Source organism: Marmota flaviventris, chromosome 3 (assembly GCF_047511675.1).
Source record: "Marmota flaviventris isolate mMarFla1 chromosome 3, mMarFla1.hap1, whole genome shotgun sequence".
Classification (NCBI taxonomy): domain Eukaryota; kingdom Metazoa; phylum Chordata; class Mammalia; order Rodentia; family Sciuridae; genus Marmota; species Marmota flaviventris.
The window spans coordinates 170,093,330-170,116,547 of record NC_092500.1 but is presented as its reverse complement, the minus strand read 5'-3'; the positions used below and the strand labels follow the sequence as shown (position 1 = coordinate 170,116,547).

Sequence of the window (23,218 nt, the reverse complement as noted above, 5' to 3'; positions counted from 1 at the left end):
TATGAAAAGGACATTTATTGGTCAGGGCTGGCCTTGCCCTTCAAGCTTCCGAAGGCTTCAACATCCGGCGTGTCATGGAGTCCGCACTCCTGCCACAACTGCATGAGAAAGGGCTTCTTACCCCCCTGTAACAGAACCAGGACCTGGGCCCATGTTCAACTGTCTCCATGTTCAACTCCCATTTTCCTAATTACCTCCACTCCCTGCTGCCTACCTTCTGGGTTGTTCCACTGGGCGGTCATCCTTTCTCCCTTAGCCAGAGACACTCCTGGGAAGATCTGTGCCCTGTGTCTGTGCTGGTCAGCTTTCTCTCCCTGGGACAAAATGCCTGAAATATCACCTTATAAAGAGGAAAGGGTTTCAGCTCACAGTTTTGGAAGTTTCAGTCTATGGTCAAGTGGCCCAGTTGGTTTTGGGCCAGTGACAGGTCAGTACATCATGGCAGGAATGCACAGTGAAAGAAGCCACTCACTTCATGGCAGCCAGGAAGCCAAGAAAGAGAAGAAGCCCAGGGTCCCAGTGTCTCCTTCAAGCCATGCTCCCATGACACAACTTCCTCCTATTAAGCCCCACCTCTTAAAGGATCCACTGCCCAATAATGTCAGAGACTGGATCTAGCCTTTAACACATGGGCCCACAGGGGACATTTTAGACCCAAACTGTGGTAGGGTCACACCTGCACCAGCTCAGTTCCTGAAGTCTTGGGTCCTAAAGAGCAGAGAAGAGTGAGAGGACGTGAGTGTATGGGGTAGGGTCCAGCCTCAGAGATCCAGCAGGTTACCTCTCTCAGCTCCTCTCTCTCCTCAACCTGGAGGGGAGGTTGCCGCATGGAGTCTGGAACTCATGTGTCTCTTAGCTTTTCTTTTCATTGGCTGCATGATCTTAAACCTGTTCCAGATTGGTTCTGTGACTCAGTCCTGTGCTCTAAAAACTGGGATGGATATGGCCAGTATTATTTTGCTTTTCTTCACAGACAAGAGGACCATGGCTCAAACCCCAGCCTTCCTCAAATGCTTTGTACAACTCATGATTTTTTTTTTTTAATGTTGATTGCTTTTTCCCTGTGCATGTGCCATTGAACTATTAAGCAGCTGTCGACTTTGGTTAGGGTCTGAGGATAGTGCCAACTTTTGGAATGTATCAGTACATCTCGATCTTGGCAGCCTGGTTGTTTTGTGTGTATTAACACCCTCTGATCTCATATGCTCATTAATTCATCAAACGTTTATTGTGCAAGACTTCACCGCTACACTGTGAGTGTGTGTGTTGTAGTTTCCTAGGGCTGCCATAACAAAGCCCCACAAACTGGGTGGCTTAGAATAATAGAAACGTATTCCCTTATAGCTCTGGAGGCTGGAGTCTGAAATCGAGATGTGCCCAGGGCTGTATCCCCTCTGAAAACTCTGAGGGAGGGTCCCCCTTTGCCTCTTCCTGTGTCCTGGTGGCAGGGGATCCTGGTTCCTTGGCTGGCAGACGTGTCCCTCCAGGTCTGCCTCTTATCACGTGGTGTTCTCCTAATGTCTCTCTGTTTTCTTATGATGATGCTAGTGATTGGGCCCCACCCCACTTCAGTGTGACCTCATCGGGCTAATCACATTCCTAACAAGGGTGAGGAGGTTCAGAGTGGGCATGGATTTGGAGGGGCACTACTCCACCCAGTTCAATAGGTGTGAGTTTTACTGGAGAGCCTAAAGGCTGGGCTTCCATAGCAGGGGTGGGATATAAAGGACAGAGTCCTGCCACAGGGGGCTGGACTGTGCCCACAGGACAAGGCCATGTGAGGAGCATGTCAAATGACACCGGGTTCTGTGCCAGGTGGGTTGTGCCCACTTTCAGCAGGAACGATGGGTGAGGGATGGTTTCACCAGGAAGGTGGCATCGAGCAGCCACCTGGGCTGGTGGCTCTCAGAGGTCAATAGGGAGTAGCCCTAGGCTGGGCACCTGGGAAAGGCAGGTGCAGCGTGGGTGGCAGGAAGGTTCTAGGAAGGGAGAAGCGTCTGGCCCTGTGGGTGTGGCAGAATGGACAGTTGCCCTACAGACCTGGATTGAAACCACAGCTCTTCACTGGCCAGCTGGCTGTGTGGCCTCAGACAAGTAACTTCAACAGGCAGCAAGTTGGACTGAAGCCAACCACGTAGCCAGGATCCCTGCCATGCCAGAGCCTCGCCCCAGGAGGCAGCCCACTCAGGGGCAGTTAGAATCCCAGCTTCCACCGAGTGCCCAGCCAGAAACCCGAGCCTGCTCTCGGTCCTCCTCCCCCCCTGCACCAGCCAGAGCCAGGGTCTGTCTCTACATTCGAAACAGGGTCCCTCTGATGCCACTTCCCTACCTGGGCTCCAGCCCCCCATCCCAGGTGGATTGCAGCCTCCACATCTGCCTACCCCCCGTCCCTTCCCCACACAGCAGCCTGAACCTTCCTCCTGTGCAGGTCCCACAGGGCTCTTCTCCCAGGCCCCTCCTGGGACTTCTGGGACACTCGGGCCAGGCCTGCGAGAAACCCATTTCCCCACCTGCTGTGACCCCAGCTGCTTATCCCCCCCAGGCTTACACAGCACTGTCCTCCCCACCCACAAAGTCCCAAGTTTTCAATTCTGGGAATATTTCAACAGAATTCACACAGGTGCATTCAAGTAGGTTAGAAATCCTAACCAAGAGCTTATATGTCCTTTATTATTGTTAAGAATGCAAATAGATTGTCTTATAAATAGGACATTAGGCCAATGGAGTATCTTTTACATACATGAACCTACATTAATAGGTCATTGGGTGAATATGATGTCTGGGACACTGGGACAAATAGGCTAAGCCCCTGGAAGGACAGCCTCTCTGCCGGGACCTCTCCCTTTGCTGCCATTAGTCATCCCAGGTCACCATCGCGACATACCACAGACTGGGGGCTCAGACCACAGGCTTTTCTTGCTCACAGCTGGAGGCTGGCAGTGGGGATGAGGGCCAGCGTGGCTGGGTCCAGGTGAGGGCTGTCCTCCTGGCCTGCAGACAGCCACCTTCCTACCGTAGTCTCCCCTGGCAGAGAGCACTTGTATACGCTGGGGGCTGGGGGGAAGCCTGCTGAGTGCTAGTGCTGGTGTCTCTTCTTATAAAGCCGCTCATCCCATCGTGAGGGCCCCACCCTCATGACCTCCTTTGATCCTAATCCCTTCCCAAAGGCCCCCCACTGTGGGGGGGGACGTCAGCATACAGATCAGGAGGGACACGAGTGTTCAGTCCCCAACACCCCTCACTGGCTCCTGTGAGGTGTCACTGTGGGTGCTGCTTCTTCCAGGGAGCCTTTCCTGATGTCCCCAAGACAGAGCTAGGTAGTGTCCCATGTGCTTCTAACACGTAAGGCTGACCCTCTCGGCCTCCGAGGTTCTCGCTTCCTCTGCAGACGTCCTGGCCCTGTTCCAAAAAGCACCTTCTCACCTAAGTGCTCTCTTCACCTTTCAGGGCCACCTGGACCCAAGGGTGAACAGGGGGATGAAGGAAAGGAAGGCAAGCCTGGCAGCCCTGGACTACCTGGACTTCGAGGTAACAGGGTTGTCCTGGGAGGGACCTGGGTACCCACGAGTCCATCCTGCCTCTCCTTTCTCAATGAGGTAGATGATGGCGCTCCCTGGATGGTGCCCCCGGCGTGGCTTCCAGTGCTCTGTTCTGTCAGCGGAGGCTGTTGGTGTAGACAGAGGATGGAGCAAACCCCTCTTCTTAGGAAGGAGTACAGGAGAGGCCCATGGCTCCACCCAGGAGTCAGGGTCCACGTGGCCAGGGCCTCCAGACCAGCCCTCCCATATGCTCTGCCCCTCCATGTTCCCACTAGGCGCCAGCTGCCCCTGCCCCACCTTGCCTCCTGCTGAAACTGCCCAGGCTCACGGATGTGTCGGGAGCACCTGCCCCTCCATCTTGCTGCACATAGGGCCAGCCCTGCAGACCTCAGGTGGTGGGCAGGGTACTCTGAGGCCTTCCAGGAAGACTCTTCTTAGACTCATCCTCTCAAAAGTCTAAGAAGTTAGTTCCTCAAACTTCACAACGGTGTGTTCTTGAGCCATGCAGCACACAACGTTTTTCCAGGACAGGGTAAAGATTTCAAAATGATGGAAGGAAAGGAGGTATAGGGGAGAGGGCCCGGTTATTTGTTTTAGGAATTATATCTCTTAAATCTGCAAGCATGTTGCCAATGCAGCAGAGCCAGGGGTTGGAAGGAGGAAGTCCCAGCCGGGCCTCCGTGCTGGCCTCCCCTCTCAACAGAGCTCTGGAAACCGAATCGAGGGTGCCCGGGGCTCCCCAGGCTCTGCAGCCACCTTTTCTGCCTAATGAATCATAGGGTGGGGAGCTTTGGGCACAGCCTGCACTTAGAGTCAGAATTTTGTGGCCATCGGACTCTGGGAACAGATACGCGGTGTCAGGAGGGGAGAGAAGGAAATTCCATCAGCCTTCTCCGTGGTCCTCCCACCCTCTGGAGGCCACCCGTCCCCTTCCAGCCATTTGACACTAGTGTTGGGGGAGTAATTGCTGGGAGACAGGTTTCTTGTGAAACCAGCTAGCTTTCCGGGCAGGAAGGAACAATTAGTCAGTTAGTTAAGGGGGCTCTGCTTTGCAGGGATTACTGTGGGCTTAGGTCAGGCCTCCTGGGGGCCCTGGGCTCTCACTTGGTGAGGGCGTTTGTTGATTCTGGCTCTCCGTGGTGCAATCAGTGCAGGCGGTGGCCATGGGGCCTCGTGGCCGGGAGCCCAGGGCTGACTGGGCGGCAGGCCGTGCGTCCCATTTATTGACCTTGCTGATCCCCTCCATCCTCAGCTCCAGCGCCTTTCCGATACCGCCTGTAGTCATGGAAAGGAAGGGATCTTCTGTTCTTTCTTTAAATAGGATGGGACACTGCTTCCTCTTCCTCCTAATGGCCAATGCCATACCCCTCTCTGAGTGCCAGTAAGCCCCTTGGATCCAGCCTGAGGTGAGGCTCACCAACCAGGAAGAGCCCAGCTCAGGTCTTGCCTCTGCCCTCTCCATGGAGTGCCCTTGGGTAGGTAGGTTACTTAACCTGCCAGGGCGGTCGCTCATCTGTAGTACAGGTGAGATAATGCCTCCCAGTCTGTTGTGAGGAGTAAGTGAGATACTTCATGCCCGGCACACAGAAAGTGTTCCCAAAAAGTGTTGGCTGACTCGAAACCTTAGACTTGCTAAGTGGGGCTGGCACCACCAGCACTCACAACAGAACCGGGCCTTTCAGTTGGGAGGCATCCAAGGCTAACTGGTAAAAGGGCTCACGGGGAAGGTCCACGCTGACCTGTTAGATGCTGCTTTTGTAACATCTTTGAGACTCAGCTTCGGAGGATCGCGGTTGTGTTAGACTGTTGAACCAGACAATGACCTCTAAGGGACTTCCGGTTCTGAAGCTTTGCCATTGTCTCTTCTCTCCCCAGGTCTTCCAGGGGAGAGGGGTACCCCAGGACTGCCTGGCCCCAAGGGCGATGATGGGAAGCTGGGGGCCACAGGCCCAATGGGCATGCGCGGGTTCAAAGGTAATAACGAATCTCAGTGCCCCAGGCAGCATGGGAGGTTGGAGGGGTGGACCAGGGGTCTCATCCAGCCTCTGTCCAGCTGAACACTCTTGGGCAAGTGCCTCAATCTCATTAAGCCTCAGTTTTCATCTGAAAACCAGGAATTCTCATGCTGCCTGCCATCTCGTAGGCCATCGTGCCAATAGAGCAGGTGTGGGTGTGGAAATGCTGCGGAGGTGTGAGGGGCCTTACTAAGGTGCCGCCCAGAGCTGAAAGCAGAGGAGGCCCGTGGGGGCTGCAGGACAGACAGGCTGCAGGCCCGACAGCCCCTCCTGGCCAGTGCTGCGGGCTTCCCCGTGTTCTGCAACGCTCTGTGTTTCCCAGTATTTTCAACTTAATTCCCTTCTCACATTTACCCGGCCGGTGTTTCCTCCAAGTGTTTTTCTTCCTATGTTCACTTCCCTTGTTCAGTTTTAGGGGAACGTCCTTGAGAGTCAGCCCATGTCTTTCCATTTGCTTTTAAGATCGCCAGACCTCTTGTCGGCGCTGCAAAAGATGAGGACGTCCGTTGCTCTTTTCCCAAGTTTTCTGTTTGTCACTGGTTGCAATAGCTCAGAAAACAGTATTAAGAATCATTCCCACGCCCTCGTCTGGGATGGTCTCTTCATCTTGGAACACTGGCAAGTCTTAAGTCTACTCTCCAGTTGGTGGTGAAACCGGCTGAGGGTTTTCCTTTCTTTTATGATCCCCATTTAAAAATTCATTTAAAAACAGATTATAAGACCGATATATCCTTGTTGAAAAAAAAAATTAGATAAGACTGATGTGTTCCAAGGATAAAGAGCAAGAACCCCTCTTCCCGGGGGGTTCAGCTATTATTCTTTACAATGACCACCGTGAACTCTTTGGAACACATCCTGCCCGACCTTTCTCTGAGTACTTACATATATATCGTTGCCTTTGTTTTTTTTTTTTAATAAAACTTGGACTTTGACTTGCTCTTTTCATTCACAGTAAGCTGTGAGCTTTGATTGGCAGATATTTTTCCAGAGAGCCTGGAAATGGGATCCCCTGGGTATTCTCATGCCCTTTGAGTGGTGCCAAGGCTTTCGAACTTCTCTGTAGAGTGAGGTGCCCGCTGGGAAAAGAACTCTTCTCTTTTAACCATATCCTGTGAAGGGAATTTCAAAATTCCCTGGAGACTCTTGCCCGTGTTTTAATCTCTCCCACCAGAAAATCTTCCTGAGACACAAACGACCTGTATGTCCCTGAAGCCCACCTCTCCTCCTCCCCTGTGCTCATTAGAGGAACTCAGATGTGAACTCCGGAACCCCTGACTGTTCCACAGATGTCTGTGTGGCCTTCTCTGTGCAATAATGAGTTGTTTTGAGTTTGTGTGCTGGATGCTCACCGTCTGTGCTGTACCTAGGAGGGAACGGGACACCCTCAGCCAGACCACTCTTTCCTGGGGTGACCAGAGCAGGTGGCCCTAATGGCAGAGCTCCTGTCTCCCCTGCTGTGTTCTCTCGTTGCTGGTGGCTCCTGCCTGGGGTTTTCTTCAGTATTGAGTTAATAACTCTGCAGATATTTTTGTTTTCTTAACAATTCGAGTTTGTTTCTATTCCTAACACCCGTCTTCCTCCTGTTTCAGGTGACCGAGGCCCGAAAGGAGAGAAAGGGGAGCGAGGAGACCGAGCCGGGGATACCAGTAAGCAAGTCCTCCCGGGTCACTGGGTGCTGTGCCCACAGGGGTGGAGCTCGTGCCCATCACCATGAGGTCGGGGACCAGGGACTAGAACCACATGCTGCGGTCAAGTGTCAAAGAGGCTCCCTCCCTTCTGGGGGCCCTGCTGGTCCAGCAAGATATTGACAGAGCTCAGGGGCGGAGGCTGTTTCTGGAGGTGGTAACAACCTGTGCTTGTGTGGGGGAATCTGGAGGCTCCCCGCTGGCGGCCTCTGGAGCTGGCTGTGTATGATCTCAGTGCCTCAGTATTCTCATCTACAGAATGGGGACAAGAAGAGTCCTTGCCTCCTAGGGTCAAGGTGAGAGTTAAAGGAGTCGATCTATGTGAAGTTCTTCACCTGGTTAGGACCCGGGATGCGCCATTATCATCATTCCTTCCCATGCACCAATTCAGACCTCCTTCCTAAAATCATCAGAGACGCTTGCCAAAACTCAGTCACTGACCTTACGAAAAATGGGGTATTACATAGGGAAGAACACAGAAGCCAAGCGGAATCTCCTGTTTTCCTCCTTTGCCACTGAAGAGGGTGGTGAGGTTGGAGACACTGTTATCTGGCCGACCACCCAGATGCTCTGGTCTCCCTGCAGCGGGCACAGGGGGTGCCACCTTATCTGGCTGTGCCGCTCTCTTCCAGGGTGTACGTGTAGAATCTCGGAAAGATTGCCAGACAAGAATGAAGAGAGTCTCCCGGCCAAGTTTTAAACAAAAACAAAGCAACCAGCACGTCGTACTGCTGGCTCCGAACCGCGTGAGGGCGTGAGCCCATTATCGCCTCCTTGGGCATCGCATTCCCGGCTTGGCCCTGGGAGGCCTGGGCCTAGGAGGGGTGCCTGCGGGCTCCGTTCTGTGGACCCAGGGAAAAGAGCCACTGCAGAGTCACAGGCTGGCCTAGACCGAGGGCCCCCCTAAGAGGCTGGGCATGAACGTGTTCTTGGGCTGCTGGGCTGTTTCTGACAGAACCCTGCCAAGGTAGCTGTGGAGATGGTGGCATTTAGCTCTCAGAAATAAACAGCTCTGACAGCTCGGGCAGGAAGGGAGGGACTGTGGGGAAAGATGACCTTTGAGAGGGAGATCAGAAACGCTGCCACATACCGGAGGGTCTGGTCAGGGCCTCTCTGGCTGCTGTTCTTCCTGCTGACTAGAGAAGAGACGGGGGTCAGAGTGAGCCAGGGACCGTGGGTATGAAGCATGCTGCGGTCAATGTCTACCTGCCTTCTGTGGCCAAGCTGGCTGGGCTCGAGGCAGGGCATAGAGTGGGGAGGTGGGAGCCCAGGGCCCCCTGGGGATGGGTGGGAGGCCTGGGGAAGGGCCCCCATTCACTTGGCCCTGGGGTCTGCAGACCGCACAGCCAGAGGCCGATGTCAATCTGGATGCCCCTCCCCGGGGACTGAGGCTTTCTTTCCTGCCTTGAAGAGACTACACCCCGACTGGAGTCCAGAGCTCAGACCCAAAGCTCCGAGCTCTCCCTTCCAAGACCCCCAGACGGCCTCCTGGGGGGGTGGAACAGGAAAGTGAGGGCCTCGGCAGAGCCAGTCCATTAACAGGAAGCTGTTCACAACACCCGGAGGAGCACAGAGACACACAGGAGTCACTGACACCAAAACCGGAAGGCCATTACCTGTCTTCCCCTTATGAGGGGCTCAGAGAGGAGGCCTGAGTCCCACATCGGTAGGCAGGGACAGCCGAGAACCGAGTGCCTGGGTGTTCAGGGACAAGGGCGCAGGCCCTGGTCCTGGACAGTGGGCTCCTGGACAGCAGGTTCCTGGACAGTGGGGTCTTGGAGAGTGGGGGTGAGCCCCAGAAAATCCCTAGTGATTCCCTCCCTCACTACTCAGTCTAGGTCTAGCGATGGCGGAAGCAGGCGACAGGAAGCCAACCTCGGGGCAGCGAGCTTCCTTTATTCTGCAGTGAAGTCAGCCCTTCGGTCCGGGAGGCTCATTTTCTGGGAATGGAGATGGGCCCTTGGGTTACAGGAGTTGACGATGAGGGCGAATTAATCATTGGAGACTGTGGACCTGCCGTTTGGACAGTCAGGGACCTGGCTGTGCAGGTTAAGGTTTTAAGTCAGGACGGCAGTTGTAGAAAGTTTGAAACTCCTTGTCGCTGGGAAAGGCTCACACCTCGGTGCTCCCTGCTCATCATCTCCCTCTGGGACCCACTCTGACCTAGAGCTCCACCATTTGCTTTTCTCCCTGCAGGACTCTTCTACAATGGGAAAGGGTAAAAGTCCAGGGCCCAGGGTTTTGGTACTGGCCTCCTCCCTGCAGGACCCATTGTGGTCGGGAAGGGGTGAGTGTTTGCTTTTGGTGGAGATGCTGGGATGAACCTGGGAAGGGATGGAGTTTGCTTTTCCCCTCAGGGCCCATCATTACTGGGAAAGGATGTTCTGGGAGAGGTTGAAAGTTTGGCTGATTTCCCTCCCTCCCCCCCGAGTCACACTGTCCCTCCGTTTTTCCTGGGGAGCTGTCTTGTGGGGATATTATTTTCCATAACCCTTCACTAGGTGCCCATGGAAGGGCCCCAGATGGAGTGGAACGTTGCAGTGGTAGGTTCAGGGCTGAGGCCTGTGCCTGTCCCCTGACCTGTGCCTTCCCACGGCCTCCACTTCCTACCCTGCTGCCGGCCACCCCAAAGCCAAGCTATATTCAGACTCCTGCTGACTCCAGGGCACTCGGGTCCTGTCCCAGAGGTGTTAACTATATCCCTGAGAGCCGGGCTCCGAGGAGAAGCCCAAGGCTCATCTTTCAGAGAAGTGCGGAAATTCTGACAAACCCGGTGCCCACTTCTGAGACTCGCTTAGTCATTCCCTGGGCCCTGGGCAGGCCCATGATAGAGCCTACAGGGTGGGAAGGATGTTGTCTGCAGCAGACAGACAGGCGCCTCCTCCAAGAGCCAGTGCTGTTCAGGAGCTGCTGTCCAGGCTGCCTGGAAACCCAGCCTCTGCCCAGGGATGGGGAGCCTTCAGCAATGCCTCCGCTGACACTTTTAGCGCAAAAACCTCAAGCTCCAGCAGGTGGGGATGTGACTGTACTAAAGGTCCAGAAACAGGATGGACACCCCCAGGTGGGCCGTGGTCCATGGGCGTGTTTGTTTGAGGAGGACATTACAGAGAAAACCTCGAGGGACCTGTGTTTTGAGTCAATACTGTAATATTTTTTTCAGAACAAATGTCTTGCCATTGTTTACCCGTGTTTTGATCTGGAGTCATGGGATTTTAGGGTTTGGATGAACTTCAGATCAGTTCTTCTCCCTCCAACAGCCCCGCCCTCCAGTTCACTGAACAGAGACCAAGAACAGAGAGGTGGAGGGACCCAAGGTCACCCTACCAAATCAGGCCTAGAGTCCAAATTCTTGAGGTTGCTTGATGAGAAGCAAAATGATTTTGGTTGTTTTGTTGTTGTGTTCTGGGATTTTGTTTGTTTGTTTGTTTTCAGGCAAAGGCGACATATCAGTCATTGCGTTAAATGTTTGGCTGTTGGACGTTTGGCCAGGAAAAAACATAAAAGTTCCACATTCGCATCTCAAGAGAGAAGGACATTTGTTTTATCCTAGTATACGGTCTGTTTGAAGGAAAAATAAACAGTGTTTTCATAGTGAGGGAGTAGGTAAAGGATTCAATTTTGTTTAAGTCTCATGGCATGAATTTAAAGCAGGATATAAGTTCAGATTGTTTAAAAAACTTCTCTCCATTTGGTTTCACATGGAAAAAAAATATGCAGCATGACACAGGGTGAATTTTAAGCCAGTGTTTGTTGATAGTTATCATTGGAAGCTCAGAAAACCTTAAAAATGTTAAACACTTTGTGTATATTTTCCATATTTAGGGAAATTTGGAGGCAGGATCCCAGTAGACAAGCAGCATACAACATAATTCAAAATAAATGATCAGGGGTGGGCTTTCTACACAATTTTCTGTCTCTGTTCTAGAGTAAAGGAGACAAAGAGAATCCTTGGAGTCTGGGAACTCCCTTCCTTCCATCCCTGTGCCCTGGGGAGTCCTTCAGGATGATGTCCCACCTACAGTTGGCCTTATCTCAAGCCTAGAGAGACAGGGCTATTGCATCTTTTATGGACAAATAATATTTCTTTATTGACCACACATACAATCTTAATTTATTAAATACCATGGAAATCCAAGCAGCAATGTGATTTAAGAGTAAATCAGGCTGTTTAGAAAAATGAACTGCAGCTGGGTGCTGTGGCTCATGCCTGTAATCCCAGGGACTCAGGAGACTGAGGCAGGAGAATTACAGGTTCAAGGCCAGCCTCCGCAATTTAACAAGGCCCTGAGCAACTTAGTAAGACCTTGTCTCAAAAAGGGGAGGGGGGCTGGGGATGTGGCTCAGTGGTTAAGTGCTTCTGGGTGCAATGTGGTACCTATAAAAACGAAAGGAAAAAAAGAAAAATAAACCACCCTCCTACTCTCATATGCGTTTGTACCTGGTAGGGTGAGAAGTAGTTCCTGCACCTTAGGCCACTTAGCTCTCGGGGATATAATACTCAGGAGGTATGTTATGCCCATCATAGGAAACAGAAGCTGGGGGTAGAGAGGAAAAAGGACTTGCTGATGGTCCCCGGAGTTCAAGGGACAGGCAGGACACCAATCTGGTGTGTCTGGCCTGGAATCCACTGTTGCTCCTCTGCTACCCCTCTTTGCTCACCTGTTATTCAGCCAGGGGTCCTCAGGGCCACTCTGTCCTGAGTGGGTTAGGATGAGGTGCTAATTCCTCTTAGCATTTCTCTTACTTGACTTTCCAGGCCACCTTCTCTGGGTTGAGTTTGCTCTTATTCACTCAGTCTTGGCTGCCCTGCCCCGCTGCGTAGCTCTGAGCTGGCCCAAGCAGACTCCTACAGAGTGGGCTCTGCCTCTCCCAGAAAAGGCTTCCCACCCCGTGAGCCTTCCAGGTGCTTCCTGGTGATGCTGAGGCACCTGCCCACAGCTGGCAGTGTTTGCTGGTGCCTTTGTTCAGTTTTTGCATTCATCCATCCTCCTGGTCCTCACAGCATCTGGCAATTGCTCAGCAAATGCAAACACAAAACTATACATGGAAATGTGAAAGGGTTCTTCAAATGACTCCTTCCCAAAGCTTGTGTCTGTCTCGTAACCAAAACGCCAAGGGACACAAAATTCCCTCAGGAAAATTGTCCTAAGGCAAAACCTGAAGCAGAAGGGGAGACACGGAGAGAAAAAGTCGATGTGGGGTTGAGATGAAGCCGAGCAGGGCAGGCTCCAGGGAGAGCAGGGCCAGAGCTGGCTGTGGAAAGGAGCAGAGTGGAGAGATTGATGCCCAGGAAGCGGGGCCTGGCCTCCCGTACTTCTGTCCTAAGGAAGATGGACGTGTGGACGAAGGCAAGCACCTGGGGAAGAGAGCCTTGGTTTATTCATTTCCCGGTGAACTTTTGTGGGCGGGGGCTATATACCAGGGCCTCGCTAAGGGCGGGTGACTCAGTGTAGCCCTGAGACAGGCTACATGCAAATGCAGTGCAGTGTGGGGAGGGCGATGGTGGAGGAAGCGACAGTCAGGGAGGGGTCCTTGGCTCAAGACCAGAGGAGAACGTTGGTGTCCAACAGGTGACTGTGGAAGGTGAAGGGGTCCCAGGTGCAGAGAAGGTACGGGAAACGGAAGTGTCCTCTGAGAAGCCTGCGTGGTTTGGCGTGGCAAGGGTTTGGAATGTAAGAACAAGACCTGGGGCGAGGGGCGCATGGGGAGCCCCCTGGGCCTGCCAGTGGTCAGGGGGTTGGGCATGGCCTTGGCCTTCAGCCCTGGGAGGCCACCAGCAGGCTGAGCACGGGGAGGTGGCTGTGAGGAGCTGACAGGCACCTCGCCATCCTGTGGCCTTCCACACCCACCAAAGCCTGGCATGGTAGGCAGGCCCTTCCTCCCACGGACAGTCCCCACTCCAGTCCAGGTTGCCCCTGTGCTCCAGCCCCTTCTCCACCTTCAGCAAGGCCTGTTTGTCAGAACCGAATTTCTAGAAAACGAGACCCAACTCCATGGGCTCTGCAGGAGCAGCTTGCACCGTAGAGTAGCTCAGAGGAGAATGCCCAAGCCCCTTCACATGCTGCCGCCTGTGCTTCTCCCCACCACCCACTCTCCGGCACCAGCGGGAAGCCCCGTGATTCAGTTCAGGTCCACTCTGTCTACCCGGAGGTAGTGCAGACCCCATGGGTTGGGCGCTCACTCCCACAGGGCAACCCCTCCTTGCAAGTCTGAGCCTCCAGAACCCCTGACCGCCAGCTGCAAATTAGGGGTTCCCAATTATTTGCTAGAATGGCTCCCAGAAGTCGGGGAAAGAGCCAGGGTTTCCAGGTTCTCATAAAGGTTACAACTCAGGAAGAGCCGGAGGGACGCGTTGTGTGAGATGTGGTGTGGTGGGCCACCTCCCCCCCAGCAGTTCCACGTGTTGGACAACCTGGAAGCTCTTATAACCCCGTCTGTTGGCTTTTATGGAGACTTCATTATGTAGACGTGACTGATTACATCACTGGCCCTTCTGTCCTTCTTGGAGGCTAGGGGACAGGCAGGGCAGAGGAGTGGCTGAAAGTCCCAACCTCTCATTGGTTGGTTCCACTGACAAACAGCACCCCCACATCCTCAGGAGCTTTCCAAAGTCACCTCATTACCAGCATAGGTGTAGCTGAAGGGGGCTTGTCATGAGTAACAGGGACACTCCAGTGCTGTCTCAGAAGCCAGGGACAAAAGACAAACACAATCCACGATGTTTCTATCTCACCATGAGGTAGTCTCGAGAGCTTTAGGAGCATTTCCTGTGATCACACTATCACAGTAGCAAGCTGAGCTCCAAGACCTTTTCTGACCCACTGGTGGGTGGCCCTGAGGCCAGTCCCTTAACCTCCCTGACCACAATTTCTTTTTTGTTTTTTTTTTCTTTTTCTTCTTGTTCTGTGCAGCTATGGGCCTGGCCTTGCAGATGTTCTGGATTGCCAAGATTCTCTCTTAAGCCTTCCCAAAACTAATCCAGTGCCTCTTCCCTTCCAGGAGAGCTTTCAGACTGCCATGAGCAGAAAATAGTTCAATCCTGATCAATCCGTGGTGTTCTTTGATTTGGTAGCTTCTCATAAACTCAAGCATTAAAGGGGCCAGGTGGACAAATGAGCAAGTGTGGGGAAGCTTCCTGAGAGGCAGAAATTGCTGAGCTGGTCAAATTACATTCCTTTTTTTTCCCTTCCCATAATAGGGGTTGAACTCTCACATTCTTGGCAAGCGCTCTACCCCTGAGCTACATCCCAGTCCTCCATTCATCTCTTCTAAATGGTATTTTCAGCATCCTTGGCCAGAGGGAGAGAGACCAGGGCTGGGGCCGGTGTCCAGGGAAGGAACCAACCAGGAGAAATGAAGCCCACGCTTGGGAACAGAGTGGTGTTAAGAGGTCATTAACCCGCTTGCTAATATTTGTCTTCTAAATATATGCTAAGTGAAAACAGGAACCAGGGGCCAAGGTCTGAGAAAGATTGCTAGTTGGAAAATAAATAAATAAACAAGCAATGTTTGGAACTTATGTTCCCAGTTAGCTGCCAGGTGGGGATGGGGACTTGGGAGGGTTTGCATGGTGACTTTCACTTGCTGCTGACTGCTCCAGCCCCTGTTCTTTCTACGGGGTAAGCGAGACCACCTGGCCGCATGCTTCTCTCTTCTGTGCGCCCCTTCCTTCCACTGGGGCCCTGCGGGCAGCTCCCGGGGACCGGCCTGCCCGCTTCCTGGGAAACAGGCGATGGTTTCTGGGACTTACCTGTCAGAAAACTCTTTAGCAATACAAACCTCAGGCTGAAGGTGAGCCCAGAATTTTCTCTAAAAACAGTGCCCTGAGACCACCAAAGAACTGAACTTTGGGTCTTTGATGTGGGTTTTATACCAAGACGGTTTTAAGTTGAGATGAAGTTGAGACCTACATTAAAACTAGCCATGGTTGGGCTGTTTGTTTGGAAAGCATTTCAAACAAATTTGGGAGTTATTCTTAGTGTTCGTGACCCTGAGCTTTCTCCCGTGGTGTTAGGAGGTAAGGCATTTTGAGCTGCAGATGAAGCCGGGTAGCTGCCACTGTCTCACCTTCATAGACTCATGTCCCCTCCTGTCCTTTGATACCTTTAGAGGGTATTTGGGACCAGCTTGAGTGGACTTACCTACCTCAGGGTTGGATTTCAGCCTGTTTTCTTCAGGGAACTGTTTGTAGAATTTACATGGAAGAAAGAGAAATGAGAGACCAGGAAGCCAGGGCCTCCCGGGGAGGTCTCCCAGGGCTGTGGCAGGAGGGGTGGGAGGGATTCGTGGCTTCCTCGCTGACTCAGGAGCTGGGAGGGTCACTCGCCGCAGCGCCCCAAACCGCCACGAGCCTCCCTCAGGATTGCATTGAGCTCAACACCACCAAGACCCGACCACCCCAGTCACTGAGCTCATGTGTATTTCAGAACGACTCTGCGTCTTGTGTCGTGTCTCCTGTGACAGAGCAGGAAGCCACTGAGAGGTTAATCCCGGCCCAGGGTCATGGAGTTGGAGAGTTCCCAGCCTGGCTCTCTCTGCCCCTGAAGCTTTGCAGTAAGGGCTGGGGAGCATCCTAATCGGGGACTCAGTTCTGGAGCCCGGAGTAGTAGAACTGGGGGGATCAGTGGGAGCCAAAGCCAGGAGAGGCCACTAGGCTGGGGCATGGGGCCTGGAGGTTGGGGCAATGTGTCCATAAAGTCTTCACCAGGGAGCGGGAAGCCTTATGCTTGGCAGCTAGGACGGCTTCAGGCCAGCCTAAGTGAGCGGGGCAGCCCTTTTTTCCTGGACCCCGGGGTGTCTTTCCAGTCCTAAATGCCCATTGACTCTCTGTCCCCTCGCTGCCCTTTAGGAGGCTCAGGAAAGAGGAGGGCTCACCAGTCTGCCCAGGGCACTGCGGAGAATTCCTACATTCCAGCTCCAAGCAGGGTGTCTGGGCCTTGCTGTTGCCCTTCCCTGCTCTGGGTGTGCTCCCAGTCCTGGGCTGGCAGGATGGCTCCTCATTCAGTACTTGACATGACACATTTTGAACACCTGCTAGACACAGCAACATGGGACAGCCACTCTCCCAGTTTCCAGAGAGCACGCAACAGAGTTGGGAGACAGGACGAGTCTACCGCGAGGCCCCTTGGAGATGTTTCTGCAGCTCCTACCCAGCCAGGTCCCGAGCACTCCATGTGGCTGTGACAGAGACCCAGCACAATGGAGAGCCAGGTGTGGTCACTTTATCATGTGACTTGAAGAAAGTCACTGTCTCTGAGCCTCAGCTTCCTCTCCTGTAAAATGGGACAGTAGTGACCACCGTAGAAGAAGGCTGCACAGATCAATTGAGGTGTCTAATAAAAACACTCTGAAGGGTCACCCGGTCCCATATTAAGTTCAGAGCAGATTACCAGGCGTTTTCTAAAGCACACCCACAGGCCGGGCCACAGTGGGAAAGCCATGCCCTCCAGGAGAGCAGGGAGGATGAGCCGTGCCTCCTTTTGCTATGCAGATGGCTCCTGTCCTCCCATATGGATCACATTTCCTGTGGAGAAGTGTCACCCCAGCCTGGGAGGTGGGGCTGCAGGCCCGTGCTGCAGGCCAACGGGGCATGGGGAGTTCTTCCTTCACCAGAGAAGGAAAGTTCAACTTCCTTAGTGGCAGATGGTCCAAATTACCCCTGGGGCCCTGCTCTGCAGCTGCAGAAACGCAGAGCCTCTTTTCCCAGCCCCATGTTTATTTCTGTTCTCCACAAACTCCCTTCTCTCATCCTGTTTTGCTTTGGCAGGGGGACTGCAGGGCAGGAAAAACAAACGGCCTCACTAGGCCAGACCAGCTCCGCTTTCCCTCCTCTCCTCCCTTAGACCCACGGGTCCCTGGGCTCCGGGCCCTTCTGATGGCAGCCAGGCAGGTTCCAGGCTCCTTAGTGACCCTTCCGTCTTCGAGCCCCACAGGGCAGGGTCCATGATATTCCTATAGGCAGGACACGGGCAAGGCAAGCTTTCCCGGAGGGAGTGACACCTCCACGCCTTATAAGACCTATAAGACCTGTCAACGGGTGAGTCACGTAGCTCCAGCTTAACCTGGTATCCATCCTCTCCGACGGGGCCCTTGCTGTGCGCACAATATCCCAAACTGTTCAAAGCTGTCCCTTGCACCTCCCAGGTGATTCCTATATGCAGTCAAGGCTGAGAACCATAGCTTCAAGTCTAAGACGCATTCCCTTAGGCCCAAAGACAAGAAATACAGCGGACCCCACAGGGCTGTTGAGAGACAGATGGAAAGTGCTTTGCATTTGTGGAGGGCTCTCTCGATATTTGCCTTACGTGTTTATCCTGAGAGTCAGCCTCTGCTCTTCAGTCTGACTCTACCCTGTAGCAGCTCTGTGGCCTGGGCAAATCACTTGACTCTTCTGGACCTATTTCCTCTTCTGTTAAAGGAGAGCTTTAATAAGGCACTAATTTGTGGCACTGTTGAGAAGACTAGCTAGAAAATGCTCGTGTGCAGTAGACATTAGTTCCTTCACCCTTCAAGCTTGACTTGCTACCTCTCCTGAGAGTGCCTACCACCTGGCTTTACTGTAGTTGGGCTTGGGGGTGACTCTGAGCCAGGTGTGGACAAGTTCTGTGGACAGTATGGAGTTCTAAGGCCACCCCGGCCAGGTCTGAGAGATGTAGCCCTAGATCTGCTGAGGGGCTGCGCCGTGAGGCGCTCATTCAGTTGTACTGAAGGAGAAAGATAGTTTACATCTTGCTCTGCAATCACAGCTGTAAAACCCAAAGCACAGAGTGTAAATAAGGTGAGAAATAATTGGATAAAAAACACCAGACACATCCAGAGATGCCAGTGCCCAGAAAATGAAACCAGATGCTCGGTTTAAATGAAATGAATCCCCAGAGATACTGCGGGTTCCCTTCCATTCCCAGGGGCAGGATGAGCAGCTATCCGCAGTGGTACAGAGAGGAGAGGTTCCTGTGTTGGAAGTGGGGCGGGGCCAAGGTCAGTCCCCAAGGCCACTTCACTCTGGCACTCAGGGTCTTAGAGCCGGGGATCTGGAGTGAGACCCAGCCTCCTTTGTCTGGACCCCCGTTTTCCTACCTGCGTATTTCACAAAGCAGCGAGAGCAAGGAAATGTTTGCTTGGGCGGAGAGTCTGCACACGTTAGGAGATTTGTAAGGTTTGCGCTGGGAGCCCAAGAGTGGCCTGGGCCTCGTGTGGAATTCCTGGGCCATTCCAGAGCTGCTTTGCTTAACGAATCACATCCAGTTTGCATTAGTGTGCAGAAAGTTGCTGACAGCAGGAGCCAGGCTTCTGCCGGATGTCCTTGTCCCCCTTTCCCAAGTACGCTAAGGAGCCAGGAACTGGTGCCCTGGGGAGAAGAGAGGAAGTGAGGAGGAGACTAATCCAATCCAATCGGAGGAGTGAGCCCCCTTGTTCCTGTTCCTCACACAGCACCGTTGCTCTGCAAAGAGCTTGTGGAGGATCTGATCCCTGTCCCTTCTGGGGCGCTGGGTCCAGGCTGTCCTGGACAGCACAGGGAGACGGCTCAAGCTGCTGGACGGACAGCTGGAGGCAGGTGGGAGCTCACAGTGACGGAGCCCACCATGTGCAAGATGCCGCGTGCCGTGCTCCTGCCACCGCAGCTCCATGCACACTGAGAGGTTCGGTGTTGAGAGACAGCTTTGGGCAAGGTGGAGCCGGCATTCCAGCCCCCTCCTGAGTCCAGAGCAGCCTCCTGCCCCCTGCCCAGGTTTTCCCCCCTCAGGAATCACCGCCACCCTGTCTGACTCCATGAAAACGCACTGACACCCAGGGCCCACAGAGGCAGGCTACCAGTCAGCCCTTAGATGGGCATGTGGCATTCACGGGTGCTCTCGGTGGGCTTCTGGGATCCATCCTACAGGTGGCCCTTGTTGAGCCTGGAGTGAGACGGTCATGCAGAGTCCAAGGCCATTCTGGAGGTCATCAGCATGGGGGGTCAGCTTGGCACTCTAGAGTCTCATCTCAGGCTAGCCTGCTGACTCCACATCCCTGCCCATCAGCACTTAATTGCAGTAGGGAAAGAATCTAGTGTGAACTGTACTCTACTCAGTTTACACAGAAGTGTTGATTTTGAAAGGGGAAATGACAAACCGGGGGGAAATCAGTAGAGTGGGGAAGTGAAGAGTTACGAAGAGCAGGAAGGGGATTGTCCCATGGGAAACCACCTGGTTTGGTTACTGGAGCTTCCCAAGGTGTGATTCCTGCCCTCCCCGGAGCCTGGGGCCAGGGGCCCTGGACTCAGGCGCTGGCTGGAGCCAACAGTACCTCTTGGGGCAGCCTTGACTTCTCCCAGGTGGGCACTTTGAGCGGGGCTGGGTGATCCCAGGATGAGTCTTGAGCTGTTGGAAAGGTCAGTGTCTCACTCAAGTCTTTATAGACCCAGGTTGAGGCCCAGATGAGAGGAGGACATGGAACTGGCTGGATTGGGGCCCAGGAGAGAACTTTTGCCATCGATCCCTCGAAACATGGAAAGTGTTTGGCAGTGAAGGAACGAGGATGAGATGGCATCTCCATGTCTCTGAGACTCCAGAGAACATGGTGGACTAGCCCTGCCCCTCTCCCTCCCTGGGCTCTCTGCTCTCCTCTCCATCCCACGCTGCATTGTCTCACACATGAGCTTTTGGGGGATGCCTCACATACAAACCATAATAGAGCTTGCTTAAGATGTCTTTACAAATAGGTCCTTTGAGCAAACGTATCTTTGCCCTTTTGGTTCTTACCCCGAATTTATCTGTCTTCCTCCTGTTATAGGAGGAATAGTTTATAGGGCTGAGATCAGGAAGGGGTCCTGAAATAGCCATCACGTCACACCTTCCGGCACCACTGACACAGGCTGTTGATGAACCGATTTGCTCTGTGCTAAGTATCTTCTTAAACTCCTGACCCGCTGCTCATGTCTAACTGCTACCTCACCCAGAGGCATTCGGAAGGGTGTTCCAAAGGAGCCGCTAACAGAGGCCGGCATCCATCCACCCAGCCGCCCTCGTCCCACCGCATCAGACACGTGTTGAGTGCTTTCAGCCAACTAGACATCATGTCAAGTGCTAAGGGCTGTGGGCAAGTAAGACATGCCCTCCCCTCCCAAGGGAAGAGGAGCTGTGGGCATGGACCCCTCCCAGAGCTTCCCTGGGCCTCCCTCCAGCAGGACTCTCTCCACTCTTGGCCTCTTGGGTAGCCACACACCCACTTCCCTTGGCATGATGACATCAGGCCCGGAGTGGCTGAGCTGCTGCTCATGTCTAACTGCTACCTTGGGAGCAGGGTCTAGGAAGGCAGGGATCTGGCCTCTCAGTAAGAGCCGGTCACTGCCTTTCTCTCAGCCTCAGTTTCCTCATCTCTAAATGAGAGGTTTGGCCTGGAAGCCCTTGAACTCTCTGCCAGCTTTGGCATTTTGTGGTCATCTCTTTCGTGTGACTCCAGGGCAAAAACAATACTGACTTGTTGTCACATCCTTAGCACCCAGTGCAACCCTGGGATATGGTAGGGATTGCATAAGTGCGTCTGCATGGGTAAATACAGGAGCAATGGGAAAAAACACCTACACTGATAAAAGGTAGGTTAAAGAGTTAATATAGACACGGTAGCATTAGCACCCAATCTGTGTATAGGAATAGGATCACCCTGGACTTTCCCCACAAGCCAAGCCTGCTTTATCCTTCCCCTGCCTGGAATCATCAGTGTGTTCATATTAAAGTGCAAGCTCAGAGATAGCCATGTTTCATGTCCTCCTGTGAGACATGGGAGAGGCCCATGAATTTTTATGAATTTTGCATGGAAGCATTACTGCTCCAAGGTTGAAAAACATTTTTTTTTCATGTAACTTCTTAATCAAAATTGTAAATCAAATCAAAGTCATGAATCTCAGTCAAAGTCGGGAAGCAAACGAGTGGCCCCTGCTTAGAGAGCTCAGGAAGAATGGACGACTGTGGGAGAGAAGTGAGGGTGTAGAAGGAGAACTGGCCCAAGAGCTAAGTGTCAAGTTCAGGCCCCAGCTCTTCTACGCACTGCAGGATGACCTTGGGTGAGGCACGTCACCTCTCGGCCCCCTTGTATGTCACAGGAAGACTTTGGACTATGTCATCTCTAAGCCTCTGCCAGCTGGCAAATTCTATGCTTCTTGGTCATTTGTAATGATTGGAAAAGCCCAAAGATTGTGTCATAATTAACTAAAATAGCTCCACACACTCATCAATGGACATCTGTAGCCTACAACTAAGCTAATGCAAGTAGTTACCAGAGAGAACTCAGAAAAGGCAAAGCTTCCTAGTCCAGACCCTGCAGGTTCCTCTCCTTGACCTGCCTCCGTTGACCCTCCTCACCCTCTTTACTGGAGAACCAGGTCAGGATGTGGGAGACCTGGGCTCTGTGGCAGGAAGGTGGATGAGGGCCGTGGGGCTGGCCTGGGAGAAGCCTGGGTAACAGCAGGGTTCCTCAGCAGGCTGGGGGACAGGAGGCCCATTTCATGAGCTGGGCCCACAGCCAGGCAGAGAGCCTCAAGCAGAGGTTAGCAACCATCGACGCCCCAGAAAACATGTGGGGCCGGGGGGGCAGGGGTGACGATTGCTTTGATTCTCAAGGACAGGAGCCTGCCCCCTGTCCTGGAGTCCCCTCATCAGACCAAGCAGTGATGATTCTGGGCTGAGCCTGGAACTGAGAGCACTTTTCTCTGACTGCTCTGTATAAAAGGGGAGACTCTCTGCCCCGGGGTGTTGGTGGGGACCATGGGCCACCAGGACAGGAGGTACAAGAAGAATAGAGACCCAGCCCTGTGGACATCTGGGTGTCTCTGCCAAGGATGGGGATGGGGGCAGGATGAATATTACAAGGACAAACTCTTCTCTAGACTTGTGAGCTGAGTTTCTGCACAAGCCAAGCCTGCTTTAACAAACTGTCAAGTTGGAACAACCTTCATTGTCCTCCATGTTTTGGGTAAGGAATAGCTATTCACATTTCCTCATAGCTTGGGTTTTCCAGCCAAGAGATGGAATGCTGATGATACCACTCCTGCACAGAGCTGGGCAGGGATGAGCCTTGTGGTCAATACTGTCTTCCCTACTTGCAAGTGGCAGACACGTGGACAGGTGGACCCCAGTCTGGGGTAAGGACCCAGAGTAAGAGGAATTGTGTTATATTCTGATTTGGATTCACGACCCTCACCCATGAATCCAAATTAGATAACCACATGGAATGGAGGAGCAGTGCTTTCCTTGGGGTTGCTGATTCTCATTTTGTTCAGGAAGGATTTTCCAGGGCTCACCAAGGTGGGATGCAAAGGAGGCAGGGGGCCTCTCCATCAGTGGAGGGCAGGTATTAAGGGAAGTGAATGCCATCTCCGGCCCAGGGCTCCCATTGCTCATCATGGACGCTCTAGCCCTTTGCTCTCTCTCTGGACCATACCTTCCTGAGAAGTGCCTGAGTTTCACATAGTGGGAATCCCTGTCTTCCATTCTTACCGCTGCTTGAGCAAAAAGAGGCATCTCCCTGACCCCAAGTAGCCCACATGCTCAGGGACCAGGGTTGGGCATCTGAGGTGAGGAAGAAGCTCCCTAGACTAACAAGTGTCCTGGGAAGGTCACAACCAGGCCGAGGCCGCCTCTCAGGCGCCATGTCTGAGTAAGTGGGAGTTGACGCATCAACTGTGGGGTGAGAGCATTTCCGGGCAGTGTTTGATTGCTCAGTGGGAAAACTTTGCCCTGGGGCAGAAACTGCTGGGAAAAAGCCAAATGGAAACCCTCTGCCCACAGAAACCCAAACCTCTCAGCAAGTCATGACATGCTTCTCAGGCTAGTGCTGGGGTCGCTGCTGGAGTGTGTTTGGTGACTCCCCAAGTACCCTGCTGGATGTGGCCTTGCTGCTGGCCTAGAAAAAGTGCCATTCACCTGAAGGATGCCTCCCTATACCTCTTGTTCAAGGACCAGCCCCCTGGATTGCCACGTCCTTAAATTGGGGCAGTCGGTAT

The 23,218-nt window shown here is 53.2% G+C and overlaps 1 protein-coding gene across 2 annotated transcripts in view; it reads left to right on the top strand.

The window, feature by feature from the left end:
* Scara5 (scavenger receptor class A member 5) overlaps positions 1-23,218 on the top strand; it is a 105,453-nt gene that overhangs the window by 68,861 nt on the left and 13,374 nt on the right. For both annotated transcript variants that reach the window (XM_027927091.3, XM_071610607.1), the window contains 3 exons: positions 3,448-3,528; positions 5,415-5,513; positions 7,144-7,200. In XM_027927091.3, coding sequence (XP_027782892.1) covers positions 3,448-3,528; positions 5,415-5,513; positions 7,144-7,200 — 237 coding nt within the window. The remainder of the gene's footprint in view (positions 1-3,447; positions 3,529-5,414; positions 5,514-7,143; positions 7,201-23,218) is intronic.